Source organism: Apis cerana, linkage group LG9 (genome assembly GCF_029169275.1).
Source record: "Apis cerana isolate GH-2021 linkage group LG9, AcerK_1.0, whole genome shotgun sequence".
Classification (NCBI taxonomy): Eukaryota; Metazoa; Arthropoda; class Insecta; order Hymenoptera; family Apidae; genus Apis; species Apis cerana.
The window spans coordinates 3,492,907-3,513,015 of NC_083860.1; the positions used below are offsets into that span (position 1 = coordinate 3,492,907).

The 20,109-nt window shown below is 41.4% G+C and overlaps 2 protein-coding genes across 6 annotated transcripts in view; one reads left to right on the forward strand and one right to left on the reverse strand.

Moving 5' to 3' along the window:
* LOC108003939 (autophagy-related protein 16-1) overlaps positions 1 to 20,109 on the reverse strand; it is a 490,268-nt gene that overhangs the window by 171,052 nt on the left and 299,107 nt on the right. The gene's annotated exons all lie outside the window — the stretch shown is intronic.
* Positions 1 to 20,109, forward strand: part of LOC108003938 (uncharacterized) — a 193,918-nt gene that overhangs the window by 103,943 nt on the left and 69,866 nt on the right. The window contains exons 1-2 of one of the 2 annotated variants that reach the window (XM_017066527.3): positions 17,620 to 18,005; positions 19,180 to 19,574. In XM_017066527.3, the coding sequence (XP_016922016.2) occupies positions 19,208 to 19,574 (367 nt within the window). In that variant the 5' untranslated portion in view covers positions 17,620 to 18,005; positions 19,180 to 19,207. Of the gene's footprint in view, positions 1 to 17,619; positions 18,006 to 19,179; positions 19,575 to 20,109 lie in introns of those variants that run through there. The other variant, XM_028669762.2, reaches the window with a different exon arrangement.

Genomic DNA, 20,109 nt, shown 5'->3' on the forward strand with positions numbered 1-20,109 from the left:
ACACCAACGAGGCCATTCGTAACGTGATAATTATCCGCGAATAATTATCGAGAAATAAATCGGCGGGGAGAAAATATAAAATATAATGGAAAAATAGTTTCGCGAGGGAGATTTCGGCAAATTTTATGGTTTATGGTGTTCTTGCGATTGAATTTTCGTAATACGTTTGGTGCGTTTCTATTTTCGATCGAGGAAATTTCGTTGAAATTTATTACGATCGAATAATGAAATTTTATATATAAACGAAAAAATGGATGTAAGATGAAATCATTCTATTATAATTCTAATTAAATTAGAGTGTTTGAATTATACATGTTTTTTCTAATTATCATTTTTGTCCCGAATATAACTATATTACATTTCCACAAGCGTTTCTTGTAATAACGAGAGAAAAACGGTATCTTAATGGAACGATTCCTTTCACTCCTATCACTCTCGATTTCTATTCCTCTCTCCTTTCTCCCTTTCGCTACATGCAAAACTAGTAATAATACGAAAGTCCGTTGAACTACATTCCTACAAATTTCTTACTTTTGTTCTCATGCTTAATTCGAGTCAAAAAATAACAACAAATCTTTCATCTTGCAATTCGTATCGATAAAATTCTTTAAACATAACCTCAATGTTACAATGATTTATACCACAAATAAGAAAAAAGAATGGTATAAATACTTGCACCATTCCTCAAAATACAACAAAAATCCATCCCTCGAATAATGCGCAATCGTTACAATGGTTTATCGCCTTGCCACTGCAACTAGTATCGAAGAGGAAAAGGGAAAAGAAAAAGGAAAGGAGAAAAAAATTCGTACAAGAGGGTCATAGTAACGGTAAACCGGAATATAGCAATAGCGATCGAGATTCGACGTTGGAATCACGCGATGCCATAATTCAGCTGCCTCGCGTACATGTACACCTCGATTCTTAAATCGTGGTCGCTCCCCTTCCTTAAAATCCGCCGTCTCTCTCTTCCGAAAAACTATCACGGTATTATATTACATCCGCGCCAAATTGCACACCTCCGTGCGTCGGGGAAATCCCATGAAATAGGCGCCTCCCCTTCTCATTGGAGCACGGTGTTGTAGATGGCGCGCGTTGCAGCGCGCGGCAGTAAACGTTAATTGAATGCGCTAATTCACTCTCTAATCTTGTGTAACCGTATTTACGCGTAATTGCAAAATACACGGCCGCGATATTGCCTCGCGGGGGCGTGGTGCGCTTCTGCGAGAGCTCGGCGCGAAGGTCGGCCGCATACAGAACCAGGATTTTCAGCCACCTACGGGAATATTAATTTGCAGAGAGTTCGCATGGCGCCAAATACCTATAGCCGAATATCAAGCACGTAACGCGCGACGTATCCGCGTGGTGCTGTCGTTCGGGGCCGCGGTTGAACGTTCCCGTAATTATGTTCGCCTGGCGGAGGAGTTGCCGGCGGAAAATGGGCCGTTGTACCGTTTGCAAAAACATTATTTACTGTTTGTTAGGCGTAATTCGCTAAGTAAACCGACGTTCTCTGTTATTGTTTTCGTAATATCAACGGTTCGCTTCGTGAGTTTTACTTGAAGGAAATGTCTTCTTTTTTTGTTGTGTATATTTCTTTCTCTTTCTAATGGGTCGTGAGAAAGCGCAATTTCTCTTTCTTTCTCCTCCACCAGATTCCACACGTTTTCTGCGTGTAATTGTTCTCAGCTAACGATTAATCGTTTGCTTAACGATGGTCGTTGACATTAGAAGATTTCGTTTAATTTTCTATCGATCTAAACTTGAAGTCTATGCATATATAAATTGATAGCGAATTATTAAGGATTTGGGCGGAAAATATTCCAATCCTTTTTATTTATATGTAAATATTATTTTATTTAATAAGCGATTAAATAGATTCCACATGAATCGTTGGCGACTTAATTACGTTGTATTAATTGCAATAAGAATTCTTCGATATTCGTCCGCTACTTTTACAATATTCAAATTTGAATTTGATATAAATTTAAACTCTGTTTAAAAGAAAAATTTTAGTTCTCAGTGTGGATTCAAATAGCTAACTTCTAAGTTATCTAACAAGCGGGCACTAGTATCATTCACGGTAGTAGATGAAACGGAAACGGGGTAAAAAGCGAAACGTGACTCTTGTATGTCGATAACGAGAGCAAACCTTGCTCTCCAACCGAAACTATTCTCATTGTCTGCTCGCAGCGCAACTCGTTTACATCTCTATGCCGGCGATTTTAAACATTTAAATTGGTCTCCAGGTGAAAATGGGAAATTTTTCAAAAACGGAAACTATTAATCAATTTCTCGCGTGAAACAAAGTACATCGGTCAAAGAGGGCGAGCGGGAATTTCGAGGAACATTTTTTCATTCATCAGTCTATTTGTGTCCAACCCATCAAGAAGGTACAAACCTGAATACATTGTCATGCCGAGGTGCATTGATTTTCTTCCATTCCTGATTACCTGCCTTAAATCTCCGGATAGAGAACACGAGCCAAGAGAGAGAGAGGAGAGAAACTTGAGCTTTTTCTCTCTGAAAAGCCCTTGGAAGGCGAGATCTTTTTGACTTAATTACGGGCGAACAAAGGCGAGGAGACGAAAAAAAAAAGGAAAAAAAAAAGAAATTCTTTCGAATCGCAATCGCCATTCGTAACGAAATTACGAGCAGTCGTTTGCATTCGCACGAGGGCTGATGGGTGTCCCACTGTGAGTTACGTAATTTCCTAATACGGTCGGCAGAGTGGTAACAAAGAGCGATCATGGACCGAAATGGAATAGAATAGGAGAGAAACGAAATGGAATAGAATAGAATAGGGCCCGGAATACAATGAATGTATAAAGTAGATCCGCGTATACGTCGCGTTATCCACAGTACTAAAAGCTGCCTCCTCCTCCTCAAGGTGAATCGTTATCCACGTGTACGCGAAATTTTTCTTTTCTTTTTTTCTTTTTTCCTCCTCGATGGAGGATACGTTGCGTGTCATTAGCGCGACACATCGCACCGATCCTCGTTTTTTTTTTTTTTTTTAAGCACGAGTGTGCAAAGTAGGACGTTTTTCTTTTACGATTCCATAATGGGTGGAAGATTCGTGAGGCGTGAGAGGGAGATGAACCGTGGAGAAATTGATTTTACGATTTCGTTAGAAACCGCTGATGAGGAATCTCGAATCTCGGTGTAATGCCGAATTGAACTCTGAAGAGAGATTAAAAATATTGTCAGGTTGTAGGAAAAGAAAAGGAGAAGGAGGAGGGAAGTAATTGATCGGCATCCAGATGGCGGATCGGTTTTATTACGAATCGAAGGGCGAGAAACGATGAACTCTCGACAAATACGCTATTTGCTCGGCGTAAATATCTGGTCGATGAATTTCATGAAATACGTGATTCTTCTTATGGGAGAGGAATTAATAGGGTTTAATGTCCTTGGTAAACATCTACGATTATCGATGCAAATCGAATCTTCCCCGCGAATCCAAGATTAATTTAATCAGATAATTTTCGAAATTTATGATAGAATCTTTGATTACTCCCAGAATGTTTAACATTTTCCAAAGTTTCAACAATTAATCGTAAGTTTGAATACAAGTGGTCGTAATTATTCTCGGATAATTATTTCAAATATATCCGAATCTTGTATAATACTGTCTTTCTTTTTACCGCGTCAACCATCCAAGCAATCTACAATTTCCACACACCGGTAAAGCTTCCAAAGTTCGAGAGCATAGAAGAAAGCAAGTATTCAGCATCGTTGCACGGTAAGTGGCCGCCTCTTTCGAATACGCAAATAGCGTGGCTGCCGTGTCGTCACGTAATGTTGACGGACGTTCGAATAAGATACTCATCTCGTTTCTATGCCGGGGCAACGAAAGTAACAGCGCGCACGAAAGTAAGCGTGGTACAAGCAACGATCTGTCTCCGCGGTAGGCGCAATAAAACTTTCGAGAATGATACATCGGCGTTTCAACGGCAATGAGAATTATTCGCACGTGAGCGTGTGAACGTGCATCTGGTGGAACACGTGCATAGACGGGCTCGTTGTTGGCCGACGTGAAAATATAATTTCCGCTCTGAGAAACTCTCCGGGATCTGTCTCTATTACTCGTAGCAGGATACATTGAACGGCTCGCGTACCTACGTTCCATCATACGCAGGTGTCTGCGCGTGCATACGAGGCGGATCACACGCGTAGCCATTTAAATTACCCGCGCTATCCCTCATGCCTCGACCTTTTACCGTATATTACCGGCGGATGTTAATCGAGGACATTGAATTAAACAGCAAGACACATTTCTTTCTTCGTTTTTGATCGCGTTTCTAAAAATATTATCGTTCCGCGTCTTGTTTGATGCATATGCAAATTAGATAAGAAATAAATTATTTATTAATAATCTCCTCCCTGGTACCGTACACCGTAGCAGATGATCGAAATTCTCTAAGGTACGATTTCACAAGGCTGTTTTCGACTATAATTCGCCGGCCTTAAATTTTTAGCCGAAACGAGATCCGCATTAGGCCAATGAACTTATTCGCCGAATATTGCGTGCCATCATAATTTCTCTCTCTTTCTTTCTTTCCTTTTTTTTTTTTTCGTAACCGTGTCGGCTCCGTCTCGTGGGATATTATCGATTTAACGACGGCGAATCTGCCCGACTTCCTTATTACAGGTGGTTTCGAGATTCTCGAGCGCGCCTCCGCGTCTCTTCGTATTCGTGGAAACTATGATTGTATGCGAGCGATTTCTCTCTCTCTTTTCTCCTTTTTTTTATAGTGAAACCAATGATATCGCGAGTCGCTTAATAACAGCGTGAAACCCGTTGTACACGAAATGGATTTCTTCCATGGTTTCTCTGGATACAGTACACTTATCACCGCGATAATACACGTCCAATTTGTATCGTATAAAACGCGTGGAAACACATCACGTCACATGCTAAGCTCATGTAAATGCGACAAGAGTGTTTTATTGTATCGTTAAGGTGTAACGTGAGTATTTTTTTCGACATGATTCTTTCAGGAGGAAGGGAAGGATTATATGGCACAGTTGTTTATACATATAAGCGTTTAAGAGCTATAAGGTATCGAGAAAATTGATATTACACGATTTTATTGGGTTTATAAGAATGTTCAGCGTTTGAAAATATACCTGTTCTATAAATACATATTACAAGTACATCTTAAAATTTGTAAAGTATTCCAGTTGTTTGGTCTTGTTTTATAAAGTTATACATATATATATATATTAGAGTAACTATCTCGATTATGTAGTTTTAGTGGATCATAAAGTTTTTTTTTATTATAAGTGATACAACTTTAAAAGATCCTTATCGAGATACTTGATTTTCTCTATATTTATTCTCCTCGAAATTCCTTTGTATTCCTTGTCGATAATCTTGTATATTTTTCGATACATTTTCATTGTTTTTCTTAGTTCATCAGTTCAAGCATAAATAAATCATATATACACGCTTGATCTTAAAAAATTCTGCCTCCCCCTCTCCGTTTCCATTGTGAACGTATCATGGAACGGCGCTTGTATATTTGCACGAACAACTTCCTTTCTTTTTCTCGTACAGTTTTTAACGATTACTGACCGCCTAACTAGTCCTTCCAATATCCTGTATTATTAGAAATTTGCATATTTATGCGCACGTAAAGCGGCCGCTTCCAGCATGTGATTTCATTCGTCCTTTAATATAAACTTCAATGGCGGTTTCGCGTGATACGTCGGTTTCTCGAGCGGAAAGTAACGGGCAAAGGGGACGGGTTGCCTTGTTTACTATTATCATAAATACGATCTAGTAACTTCTTCCTGTCTTCTACATCCGTGCGTTGCGAATCGATTTCCTCGGCGAAATCTTTAAAACGCGGCCTGAAACAAAAGCTCACCCTCGACCCCCTTCGTTCGAACGGATTCCGTGATCTCTGGCGAGCAAAACAGGGAACAGAGTTGGCTCGAGAATAGGATTGAGGATGATATTCTTCGCAACTTGTACAGGGCGAGTATATCGAGATTGAAGTGAAATTTTCTGAATTTTTAGAAGTTACAAGTTTTTAAAATTAAAGCTAAAGTCGTTGAGAAAAATTAAGCAGCGAGAGTAAATTTTGGAATTAAAAATTTTGTGGAAAGTTTGATTAGCTCTTTATTTAAATAGATACGTCTACTTTTATTACTCGAATATTTGTTATTTGTTATAGAAATTGCATTTATTGAAAATAATTTCCTTTTATATTTTAAGATGGAGGATAAAAATTAGAGTCGCTTTTTCGTTTAAAAAAATCAATTGGAAATAATGTAAATATAGAGAAGAGAGAAAATTGTGACTTTTGCGTAATCGTTTCGCTTTTTCTAACAATAAGAGGGAAATTAAACAAAACGGAATGCAATTAATTACGAGCTCGAACTTAATTTTAGCAGTAATATGTTTGCGTACGAATAGAACTTTGCCAAACTATTGCAACAATGTAACTTTCGAACCATATGTATCCCATAACTAGAAACCTGCAACAATTTTAACTTTTTCAAAAAGGATAAATTGTTCACGTTCAACTGAAATTCTATTTCCGAAAATATTATCGTGTAGTAATAATTAATTTTACTCATTCTATAAAATAAAAAATTATTTTTATTTCATAATTCATTGTTTATATTCTATTAATTGCTCAATTGTTTTTCATCGCAAATAATAAATTTGGTAGAAAAATAGATACAAATTGTTATTTTATATCTAAAAAATATTGATAAAGTGGTATCAATTTTATATATTCGAACAAATATATTTCTCTTAAGAATAGCGACTTTTATAACTTTTCTAAATTCACTTTGTTCAACCATCACGACGTCTAAATTAACTTGTAACTTCAGCGCAAGAGTATAATATACTTTACTAATAAAACATTTTTTAATTAATTTTAATAGACGTTTGGAATTACTCGCCTATCTTGTCTTAAAAATCGATATTACTTGAAAGAAAAACGCGATATTATACGCGATTTCATTTTATCAATTCCACAATCTCCCCGGTAAATGAAACAAATTCGAAATGGCCATCCATAAAAAACGCATCTTTGACGTTCTAATGCCTTTTGTTTCGTGCCATCAGGGAAAAACTTCACATGGCACGACTCGCCGCAAATATATCGCGCGTAACACCGTTGCTTTATACACGAGCGTAATTAGCCACTCTTACAGCGGTACTGTCGCTAATGAAGGGTACCCGCACGCATTTACCGACGCTACCGCGTACCCAACGATGACTAATCCCCGGCCTGTGTCTCGTTGACTGATCGTTATGACTCTGCTAACGACAGCCGATGTTTTCTTTCTTTTTTCCTCTTTCTCTGACCAACGAGGGATCCTCGTGCAACGAAGAAGGAAGAAGACAAACAAGCAAAGGAAGGCCAAGAAACCGACGAAGGCTCGCCCCTGGGAAACGTTTAACCCCCGTGACGACCTAACCTAACCTAATCTAACCATAGAATCGATCGTGTCCGCATACCAGGGACGAATTGACGGGTCAGGGGACGCGATGATAGACGATCGATCGTCCGAGGTTTAATCACCACAGGCGAATCTGCTCGCGCCACGAATCGGTCTCATGACCGTGAAGAAAGGGAGAGCCGAATACCAGATGTATCTCTGCGCACGCAAAGAAGATCGACGACCGTCCGCCATGGTGTGTTTCGCTTATCTATCTACCCGTTGCACCGTATCGAAATTACCCACGGACCCTATGTGCATCCCGCTGATGAAATTTGAATTATGATAATGGATCGGCGTATCTTAGAACGTGAACACGATAAAAATGTGCTAAAGTGCGGGCTATACGCGTGCCTCGAATACCGTGACGTTGCTGCCTCGAGTTCTGCGATTCACCACACCTGATCCTTTCGTGTTCTATCTCGTTCGTTTAATCGGCTGGTGTCCGTAAATTGGATTAACGCGAATTCTACGATGGGTTATCGTCTCGTGACCACTCGTGAACACACGATTGTCCGCACGAGCCACGTTGTCGCGCAGGAAGAAGAAGAATTCTCGAACGGTTTCGTGACTCGTTCGTGGAAACATCCTTAAAAAGTATCCTAATTTTTTTCTCTTCGAAGAAAAACGATTCTTTCGCTTTCGTTATTTCATAAACGATATAATTTTTATTAATTTCACGAACTTTGCTTATTCTTTTCGTACCGTGATATGAGAATAATAATAATTCGGAATTATAAATGTGAATTATGTTATTTTTTAAAGATGTTATATAACGTTCCAGTCAAATCGACAAATTTCATGAAAAATTGAACGCGATAGGAGCGCGAGAAGGGCAAGAGAAATTCTTATTTCTTTCCAATCTTCAATTATTGTAAATGATAATGGGCACACCCGTGGGAATTTCACCGTGAACGAAGATGTACGATTTCCACCCGGTTTGGATAAATCTCCGTGGTATGTTCACAGAAATAGGAAATAACAACGCAACGGAAAACGACAGTAAACTCTAGATTTGCAGGCTGCAATCCGAGTTCTATCGTAACAAGTAATTGCATTTTCTTGGAAATTCGACGTTTCTCTGGGAGAAACCAAGAGAAATATTTTCTTCCAAAATCCGATATAAGAGGTTGAAATCTTTTTAAGTAGAATCATAAAATTTTCCTTACTCCTTATAGAATATTTTAATTCGAATTTTAATAACATTTTACTGACATTTGATTCAAACGAACAACGTCAAGTTTATTTCTCAATTGCTCCAATAAATCCCTATATAGATCCAATCAACTTGTTACTCCAGACGAGAAATTTCTTTAAAAAAAGAAAAAGAAAAAAGAGTGTCAACGAGATAAAACTTAAAAGCCATCCGTCAAAAGGGAAGAAAGCGGCGTTGCTTCTAGAAATTTATTTGGAAGGGAGCAGGATTGCTGTTTGCGGTTTATGCAGATGAGCAAACACGGCCAGATTTACTTCCGCGTGACATCGTCGAGACGACTATCATCACGCAAAATTACACGGGGATATTTATATGGCAAATAGCTGCTTCGTCAATGTACTTCCTCTGCCGAGGGAAAGCTGCCGAGGAGGAAAAAGCAAGATTGCACGCCCCCATTGGCAAAAGAGCCTTGCAGAGTACTATTTCCCCTCTGTATCCAGGGTGAGGAGATATTCCGTTCGTGCTTATCGGGTAAAATTGAGTCGACGGAGAGCCAGGGTTGGAAAAAGGGAAAAATTAATAAATTATTCAGTCCTCGGCGCGTTTTCGAACGTCTCCTCCTCTCTCTCTCTCTCGAATATCTGGAGACGACATCAGAACGAAGGTGAACGAACGAGAGATAATAATTTCGTCTCGTCTCCATTAAGAATGTAATATTTGGCGAATAATATTTGATTGATTTAATTGATTTAAACGAGAAAGGATCGAACGTGGTTCGAGCAATTGAAAGATTCGTCATAACATTTTATTTATTTATTTCTCTTTTTTCGATCGATTCGAGAAAACAAACAGAGGGATTTAATTTTAGAATAAGTGAAAGAGTAAGTCTGAAATTAAAAATTACGACATTTTCAAAAAATATTTAATAATTTTACGATCGAAAATAGGAAGTCTTTAAGATTGAATTATTTCTCCAGTCAGCTGAAATTAAAGATCTATATTAAAAGTATATAGAGACAATAGTACACGTATCAACACTTGCAATCGCATCCCGTAAATGTTTAACTCTATACAACTACGGAAACTGACAATTTCTATTGAAATCTGCGAGTCCATAATATTAAAGCCAACAATTTTCCATTACGCTGGGCGTATGAATGTTGCACGATCAAAGAGATTCTACATACTGTATACCATAATGCATTAACAACGCTAATAGAGCTTTTCACAGTACGGATGCATTATTATTTAGTCATTAGCAGTATGCCAATTTGATCTATAGCTATATAATGCCCGTGTATTATTCGTTCAATCGTGTGCTCGGAATTACTCGTGCATCGTCCATTTTTAAAAACTGTGTAACGTGATCGATGCTTGTTTATTAAGATAATTCGCTCGCAATTGTGAAGAGAATCGAATTTTCGTTTTGTTTTTTCTTTTTATTTTTTGTTGTTCATTCGTGTTAATTTAAAAAAAAAAGAGAAGGAAATTATTCAATATGATTTTTATTCCAGATTATAATTCACATTGCCACGTGTGATATGCATACGAACGAAGTTTGATGCCGCGTAATAATAGGATGCGCAACACTGTTATTAACTATCCATAACAATTTTTTAATAAATATTCAAAAATTCGAGGTGGGCGTCGAGTTATTCGTGTCATCGTTAGAGCATAAATCATATTTTAACACAGCCATCCGTTTAATAGGGAAATATCTGCGTGTATATTTTAATGAAAAATGGATTATGAACAGCGTTCAAGATTAGTATGCAAATAGGATAAATTACTGTTTTCGAATTTATCGCGGTGGCTTGTATTATTTATTAGTATTCAATGCTATACATACCGGTGTCATTAACGCTGTGTAAGTACAGGACATCAACGTCGAAACGTCACAGAAGATGCAATTTAATCGTCAAAATGATATTAGTGATTAATGGGCACGATGAATATTGTTTCATTTTCAAACGGCGAAGGTTAATTTCCAATATTTTGCGATCTAACCCTTTACATACATAATTTAAATATATACGTGGAAATCTATTTACAAAATCTACTTCAAATAATCCAAAATTAAATCCAAAGTATACCGCAATCAAATCAAAATAATCCGCAACGCCCGAAATATCGATGATTTTCTTTTAAATATATCTCGAGAAACGAAAGAATCATCTTCCTTAAATTTCAATCACGAGACCCATAATATTTTGGAATGGCTCACGGTTTTAATTGTGCAATAATTGGGCCGCAAATTCTCCTTATTATCAGAAATTAAAGACGCCCGAACTTTTAATTAAAAAAGAGCGGAATCGTGAAACCATAGTGCAGCTATCATCCCGTAATCCAGAGTCGACGAGCTTAAACAACCCCTTTAACGCCAGGATCTTAAAGCAATAAGGTCGAACCAGAGCTCGCGACTGTTACTCTCATCCCCCTCTCCCCCCGTCGTCGCGTAAAAGTTTCCAAAGAGACACAACTCTGGGGGAAGGATCGATTCTCTCCCGAGGAGATCTCTCGGAAGCCAAAACCACCACTGCTTAACTTAAAACGATGGTAGGAGTGGTGTGACCGAGAAGCGGTTCCTCCTTCGGCTAAATCGAGCGTTGGTTCTGCACGATCGAGAAAGTGGAGCTGGTTGTAGTAACACTGGGGGTTGGCTGTCGCCGTCTCCACCTCACCCAAAGAGATTTACCGTACCCGGTAAGTGCTCGCCGAGGTTATCGATTGTACGCAACGTGAGTTAATTGCCGTTAAACCCTCCCCACCCTTCCCTCCTCGACGGTTTCTGTCCGTCTTTAACGTTTAATTACGCTGTTGCCGCGAAATCGGGAATCGGGGATCCCTAGTGGGTGTCTAGGAGATAGTGGGAGATCTAGGGATCCCTAGACAACGAAGAAACGCGATCAACCGGGTTTGGCCCGGTTCTTTTCTTAATTCATCACGAGTTTACGCGAAAAATTTCGTAATAGGAGTGAACAGGAATAAATTTAACTGTATTGCCGATAATCTAATCGATATATATAATCGTAGATTTCGTATCTAAACGCTTCGTGTCGCCACGACAAAATCCCCATCATTTGAATAAAAGATTCGATACGTGTACGAGAGTGTTGTCCCCTCGGTTAGCCGAGTGTGGACAGATACCATAGAGTGGAGAAAACTTATCCGATACATGATCCACATATCGGATCGAAAGCGTCGCCAACAGCGACGAGAAAGGGGGGAGGAGACGAAAGAAGTTATGAGAAGCTAGCTAGTAGGATCGGTGGTTATACGTGGCTCTAACCTTTATGCAAATAAAGCGCGGCCGATAGAGACTCGAGCTTACGACTTTCGCAATGCCGTTGCCTGGCCCGTGACAAGATCTTTTATCGCGATTAAACGCACGAGTCGCGACACGCCACCTCTCCTGCAGCGTGATAACAGCGATAACAGCCTTCTTCTTCTTCCCAACAAAGAGAAAGAGACAGAGGGACAGAGACACACACACAGAGGGGACAGTAAAACCAGAAAAGCCACGACAGCCCACATAGTGTGGGAGAACGCGAGAATGGCAAGGTGGATCCATGGAAGCTGCGGCCACTATCAATCTCGCCACGACATTCTCGTAAGGGAGGAGGACGCGTAAGGGGTTCGGCTGTAATACGACCAAAGTTTAATTACCACATTACTTTGGCTCGCTTTATCCATCCTATCCTCCCCCCTGCCTCCCTTCTTCCCTTTCTTCCACCGAATCCATCAACAACGGGGACGGGTGATTGCGAGATACACAGGGATCGTGGTAGAGAAGCAAATAGCCTCTTCTCGAAATTCTATACGCTATTTCCCTTGAACTTCATCCTCCTCGGGCTCAATCATCCCACCACCTTGACGCGTTCGTGATCGCGGGCTACGTGCACGCCAAGGTAACCGCTTCCTTTCCTTCCCCACCCCTCCCCACGTAACCCGCCACCGTTCCAGCACCGTCTAATGGCTCGGGCAGGAGAGCCCGAGCTTTATTTCGTTCCAGCCAATCCCCTCCTCAACGGTGTCTCTCTCTCTAACAGTATCCGTGAACGTGTACCTAGTACGTCTATAGATGGTAGTGGGTAGCCACTTAGAGGCGCGGAGCGTAACCACGCATAAACCAGTTTCCTGGTTATCCGACTCCTCGCATTTTCCTGGTCGACGCACAGCGCGTCGAACCCGTGCACGGAACGTACCATTAACGGAGGCTCCGCTCGATTCCGCTCCGCGATCGACGATCACCGGCACCGCCAACCTGGAAACCGGTGGTGGTGGTGGTGCGCGGCCCCGCCGCCCATGCTTAAAGGCCTCTGGTATCGTTTTAAAACGACCACTTCCACGACCAGGGTACTGATACCGAACCATCGAATAATTACGTAACGAGCCAGCTAACCCTCTCTTCCTCCCCTCCCCCTGTTGCGCACACGTACGTCGCTTGTGCCTGCGCGTTTGACGGTGGGAGAAGAAGAAGGAGACGTTTACCAGACGCGCTTCGATCCAGGGGAGGGGAGCGTCCGATTGTCGAATCGGCGATGATAAATAGAAAGGATAGGAATGAAAAGGAAGAAAAAAATTAATCGCCTCGAAATTGTTTCCGTTATTCTTGTCGAAGGGGAATTTTTTAAACAGTTTAAACAGTTAACAATAGAGAAACTCTAATGAGGGCCCCATTCAACGAAACAAAAGCTCCTGATTCTTTCCCAAACTCCATACTCGACCATAAATTTCCAGGTCGTCGATTCCGGTCATCCTCGAATTTGCATAAAAATCACGAAACTCATAATCCCTTCCCTACACCCTCCACGCCCCCGAGAGAGAGAATTAACCCGAGATTTTCACGGCTCGCTACATATTTTTCGAGGACGGCGTCGAATTGACCTTAAGACCCGCCGCTTCTCTAGTAAAAGGAGGACGGGGCGAGCAAGTGGTCGCAGGAACGTTGTTAAACGAGAATAAAAGTTTGAGAAGGGATCGGCAAGGAGAAGTCACGAGGTAACTTTGTTTCTCAAGCCGTCTTAGACCGGATTGGATGATAACGTTTAGCAATTTAACGTCGACTTAGAGGCTCCCTCTCTCTCTCTCTCTCTCCCCCTCTCTCTCCCTCCTTCGCGCGATAAAGTGGTACGAATTAAATCAGCATGGAAGACTTTCTTTACGACACGGGTAACATCCATAAATTTCGTCAGATCGGAGAAAAGAGAGAGAGAAAGAGAGAGACATCGAAGCGTGTATCGCGGACAAGAGTACACTCTTATAACCTTCTGCATAACTTTGAGAATCCGCTTGACCGAGAACCAGTATCGAGAACGGCCTTACGCCGTTATGCGATAAGTCGCGTGCCCGTTAAACGTTCGCACCGGTCGAGGAGAGATTCGTACCTTTTCGTTTGTTGCACGCTCGCTTGTTTGCGAATCACGGTTTACAGGCCGGGACGGTAAATTAAACCGCGCGAACTAGTAAATTAAAACACCCGGCTCGGGTTACATAACGCGATTCATGACGCAGAGGAACGATTCCCCTCGCCGTTAATATTAACACTGTTAAGCTTTTTTGAAAAATCGTGCGCCGATTTTACGATCGGAAAAAATAAATAAACAAAACGTGATACGTGTTATCTTTGATGACGGTGTTGCGCCCGAGGTGGTTATGATCCAGTTACGGGACGAATGTAGGCTATTCGCGGCTGATTCGTGGTGTGCCCCTGACTTACATTTTCGCGCGACGAGTTGGGATGATGATGTAGGCGGAAAGAGTGGAGAATAATCGATTTTTCTTCTTCTTCTTCTTTTGTAGATCTTATCGATATTTTCGTTTTCTTGGAGATTATTAGAAAAGAAATTGTTAATTCCGTGAAATAAATATTCGAGGGAGGGAGGGCAATAATTTACATTCGAACCAAGACGAGCTTTGATGAAGCAGGTGTCAAGCTTCTAATTAGAAGAGAAGAATTTAAGGAAAGTTGATACTCTGGTTGGAATCTTGTGTCGGACGCTTTGTCATCGTTCGTCTTGGAGGAGAATGCATCATTCGTGATAAATAACGAAACTCCATAAATCATTGCACGATGTACGATTCACAAATATTGCAACTTTTGATGTAAAATTTAATGAAGATTCATGAAATATAAGCCGTATATTATTCTCTGCTTTCATTCCATTGAACGAGGAGAAAGATAATAAATTAATTAGTGTAAGCTTAATGAAATTTTGTTCTTGTGCACGAAAGTATATAACAAGTACATATATATATATATATATATATATATATATATACATATATATATATATAGGACAATCCATACAATAGAGTCGGTCAGGATTTTTAATTAGCTTATTTCGAAGAAGAGCTAACAGTACAATTTCCATTCCAGAATTACGTTGTCGTCTATTCCATTCAGTTTGCGTTATCACACTATATATTGGTCGATACGATACGAGTCTGTTTTGTGGCTACTAAAATAATCCGATCGTATTAGCGACTCGTGCTTTATACACGTGTAACCTCTTTGCATGGCTAAGTATTATTACGGTATTTTATTTACTTCGTTGGATTGCATCGAAGAAACCTTAAATGAATAGAAATAAATGTAATATTCGCTTTTAAAGAAACCAATCTATCTATCCAACATTGAAAAATTATCTTCATGATTAATCGACACTGTTCTTTCTTAACAAGATTAAAGTTTTTTCAACGTAAAAAATTTTACAACTATAAATGTATAATAATTGAAACGAAGCTATCTGTGCACGGATTCCTGAAAAAAAGATAATATTACCGGTTTATTAAATACTCGAGGCAAGAATTCTATACCATTCACTTTCTATAATATTCAAAACTTTAATAATTCAAATATTTAAGTTAGTAATAGCATGATATTCTCGTTCAACTAGTCGAACAACTTCTCGATCGGACTAGTCGCTCTAATTATATACAATAAATATATTTAGATATACGATTATATTAACCTTTTTTTTTCTTTTAACGCTCCTTTATAATTAATACGTGATCGTAACGTTTTCCAACCAATCAACGACTCAAATTTCATTTCCAAAATTTGTCTCGCTCTACAACGACGAAACACAGAACACGAGAACACGGAACGGAGCGGAACACTTTCGCCCGAGACGAGAGAGAGAAAATAAAGAAGAAAGAAAAATATCAAAAGAGACAATTAAACTTTTATTTTGTAATACACGCATCAAATGACACGGGCAGGGGGCCATTGGGTCGATGGGCACTCAAGGGCGGACGAATGGCGGCCGCTCGTAAATCGAGGAGGACGAGTAAGACGACAAAACGGCCGTTTCCTTGCGAAATTCCGCGGCGGAAGATCGCCGATTGCGATTGAACCCGATGAGACATCCAGGCACCGTTATTCCGGCATGGTGACGCGATGGTATAGGCACCTGGTACGAGCTCCACACTGCACGTCTCTCTCTCTCTTCCTCTCGTCCCACCGCTCTCTTCCTTCCCTTTCTTTCTTTCTTTCTTTCTTTCTTTCTTTCTTTCTTTCTCGGCGGCGGCGGCGGTGGCGGCCAATGCTCGTTTCGCTTCTTCCACGTCGAAGAGGCAGAGTCTAAGCAGTGAATCGGCCAGGTATATACGCTCGTAGAGGGACACCGACGCCCGCTCAGGTCGCACTGTTCACACGTGCGCCCGCCGATTTTGCTCTCTTTGGGATCCTCTTGCTTTTCCTGTTCCCCACCTTTCCCCGCATTCCTCCATCCTGGCGTCCCCCACCTCCGCCCGAGATGATAATTATCATTTATTTTAACACGCGATCCCCGATCTGGGTTACACGTACGGGGCCACCTTTATCACATTCGCGGCCATATTTCTCGTTACGCGTGGATACATTTCGGCCGAGAAATCACCTCGTCCACGGATCGACGCGTAATTCGGCATACTCGGGAGCAGGTTTAATTATATTTCCCGTTAGCGAGGTTCTTTTTTTTTTTTTTTTACGACTGGCTGAATTTTACCACTCGACATTTCATTAATATATTTGAACAAATATGGAAGGATGATTTTTACGAGAGGACAAGCTCACGTATTCTAGTAACAAAAGTAAATAATTTATCCCTGCCCCCGTTTACGTCCGTCGCATGTATTAACGGTCGAATAAGGGTTAATACGATTCAATAAGCAAACGATAATTTCACAAAAGACGCATGGACACAAAACAACCGCGCTTGTAATTATTCCATAGGGGAAAGGGGGGAATATATATATATATATACGGATTATTATGTATCGCGAAACTATGCGTAGAATGCAACGACCGGGGGCACCGTACACGACGCAGAAATTTCAATAAATTTTCCACACTCGCGATCCCCCCTCCACACACACACACACGTCACGTCGCGTATCGTAACATTCTCACGAGCGTACCCCTCCCCCGGCGTCAACTCCACCTGGATCCGCGAATGCTCATTAGCGTCAATTCGCGATCCCTTCCTCGAGGAGAAGAGGGGGGCAGGCGAGTGCTCGGTAAAGTGAATTCGTGCGCGAAATATATCTTATTATTATTATTAAATCGAAATTATCACGTCGATCGAATTACGATTCCTTGCAACCTACCTTTAAATAAAACCACTAATGAAAAAGGGGCGGCCGAAAACCGTTGCTCCCGGCCAAGAATAGAATTTCATCGGGTTCGAAAAGCCGTGAAAACACGTACGTGAACGAAATCGAGGTCTATCGGGTACGTGGAGCGAGGGGAGGAGAAGGGTACGGGAGAGGAGGAGGAGGGCAGCGTGTGCACCAGATAGAGGAATACGAGGAAGTGGGGGGAGGGGGAAGAATTCGGGTGGAGGCAATGGACACGGTGGCGAGAAAGGGAGGGGAGAGGAGAGGAGAGGTTGGCTTGTTTTCAATGGTGTCGAAGCCGCGATCGAATTGTGCGTACCGTTCTGTCCTCCTTAGTCGGCAGCGGTCCCACTGCCCCCTCCCCCTTCTCAGGTGAGCTCGAGGAAGAGTCGTGCGCCGCGGCTCAGCCAGGTGTACCCAGTGCCTAAGAGCCAGCCGGTCGACGTCGTTATACCCTGCAGCGCGGGTACTCGCGAGGTATTCCATCGTATTATCATTGCAAATCGTCGTTTAATCCCGGCGACGTGGTAACGCGCGCGGGCTCATCGAACTCTCTGTGAAATCTATATATCCTCGAGTTGGTGGGCACGTCCCGCTTCGTTCACGTTATTGTGCGCGCGGCAATCGTATTATTTCTCTGTCAAGTGTTCCTGCCTCGTTCTCGGCCGATTCTCGGGCAGTGAGATATTCACGATTCGGTAGGATATTGTCGGTGGAATATATCCTGTATCTCCAGTAGCGAGACCTTTCCAGAGAGCTTTATTTAACGCAATTTTGACAGGTAGGTGGAGGGAAGAATTTTTGGTGATTTATTCACATGAGTGACTTTCGATCGCGTTTCCTCCTCCACGGGATTCCTCGCTCCATTCCTTGCTTCTTTTCTTCTTTTCGTGTCGAGTTGCAAACCCGCCAATTTTCGCGTGGACGCGCGCGTAAAAGAATACGTGGAAGGTAGAACGATTGTTTAATTTCGCGCGATGGGAATGGAGAGGTATGCGAGAATACGATGTTACTCGCGAGTTCCCCCCTTCTTTTTTTTCGAAACGATGGAACTACGTGTTTTTACAGGGAAGGGAATAGCTTGGAGCATGTGGACACGGGAGATGGGAATATTCGCGGAAGGAACAATTTGTTCGATCGATTTTCAATGGCTACGGGGGGATCAAAATTGAATAGGAAGGATAGAACGGTTGATTAAATCGTGAAACGCGTCTCTCTTATTATAACCTCGAAACATTAAAATTTCGAGGATATTTGATTCGTGCTAATTTTTGCGTAATCATTTCTCCAGTTCATTTTTCAAAATGATGTAATGATGTGTCGAATCGAGGAAAGGAAAAAAATAAGTGTGAAAATAAGTTGTTGGAAGGAAACAAGTTTTTTGTCGAGAAAATTGTAATTCAGAAATGTTACAGAAATGATCACTTTCACGTAACCAAGTACCTAATGATTAACGGCACTTGGCCAAGAATCAAAAGTCTCCAACAACTTCCCGTCTTCGAACCATAATGTTTGCGTATATATATATATATCTATTTATAACCTGGCTAGTATGCAAATAAATTGTATAACAGCGAAAAAAGAATAATCGTTAATTTTACGTTATACGATCTGCCACGTTGCAAGGATGATTCAGAGAACAGGTTGAACGGGTTGAAAAAGGGACACGAGTGTCGGGACAAATCGATCTTACTTATCATAGATCCTGATGATAAATAATATTCAGATCCGCATCGAGAAATATTTGAATTTCTAATTAATGTAAAAATAAATTCCAAGTAATAATTCGAATTACAAGAGGGAGAATAAAATCGACTTATAACTCATAAAGCTTGGAGTTTTATTTCGAAAAATTTACCAAAATCTCAGGAAAAAAGAAAAAATAAAAAATATTTCCACGTAAAGGAATCCACGCAAAATAACCATTGCCCCTTTTTTCCTTTTTTTCTTTGCAGTTGAAGATCGAGTAACAGGTGGAACGGCATGATGACAAGACTCATCACGGCATTGCTGCTGCTGCAGGCTATCGCGAGGTTCGGTCGCGTGGCAGCCGCAGATTCCACGCACGCGGCTGACCAGCCGGCCCCATCTGCGGTCCCATCGGGGCTTTCTGGGCCAGATTACACCGGGCCATCGGCCGGTTCCGACGAGTGCGACCCAGAAATGGTCGGGTTCGAGCTGGTGACCGGCTACGTGTTCACCGCGCCCACGAACATGCTCGAGTCCATACCGGGAACCCTGATGCTCACCGATTGCTTGGAGACCTGTCAAGCGAACGATTCCTGCCAGGCGGTCAACTACGAGACGGGCCTCTGCGTTCTCTTCAGCTCGAACGCCGACAGCAATCCAGGTAAGATTGAATCGTTATCGTACGTACTCTCGCGCGTGGATACCGTCCGATCCGTGGCTCATACAGGGTGATATTTCATTTCGAGTATTCATCGAAACTGTACACGAATCTGTATATCGAAAACACGCGTGTTAATTTCTCTCTTTTTAAATATGAATTTTCTATCATAATTACATCATAACTAAATCATAATTACGATTCAAATAATGTTTCCCCACGAGCAGTTTAAAAAACGAACTATCGAAAACGACGAATTTTATCTCTCGAAAAATGAATTTCTTCCAATTCGTGACAAACGCGTCTTCCAAATTATCAATTATCCGCGGATATTTCCTGCGGACACCCTGTAGACCAAGTCTTTCTCCCGTTTCGTCGACGGGATTGAACGGTGCCGCGCATCCCTGCATATATGTATGCCCGTTGACGGATAAGGAAATTCCACGAAGCGTACCGCGGAATGATTAAATGCCTGCGGTGGATGGATAAAATAGACGTGTGTGTCGTTCGGTCATCGAGCCGCTTTTATGCGGCACGT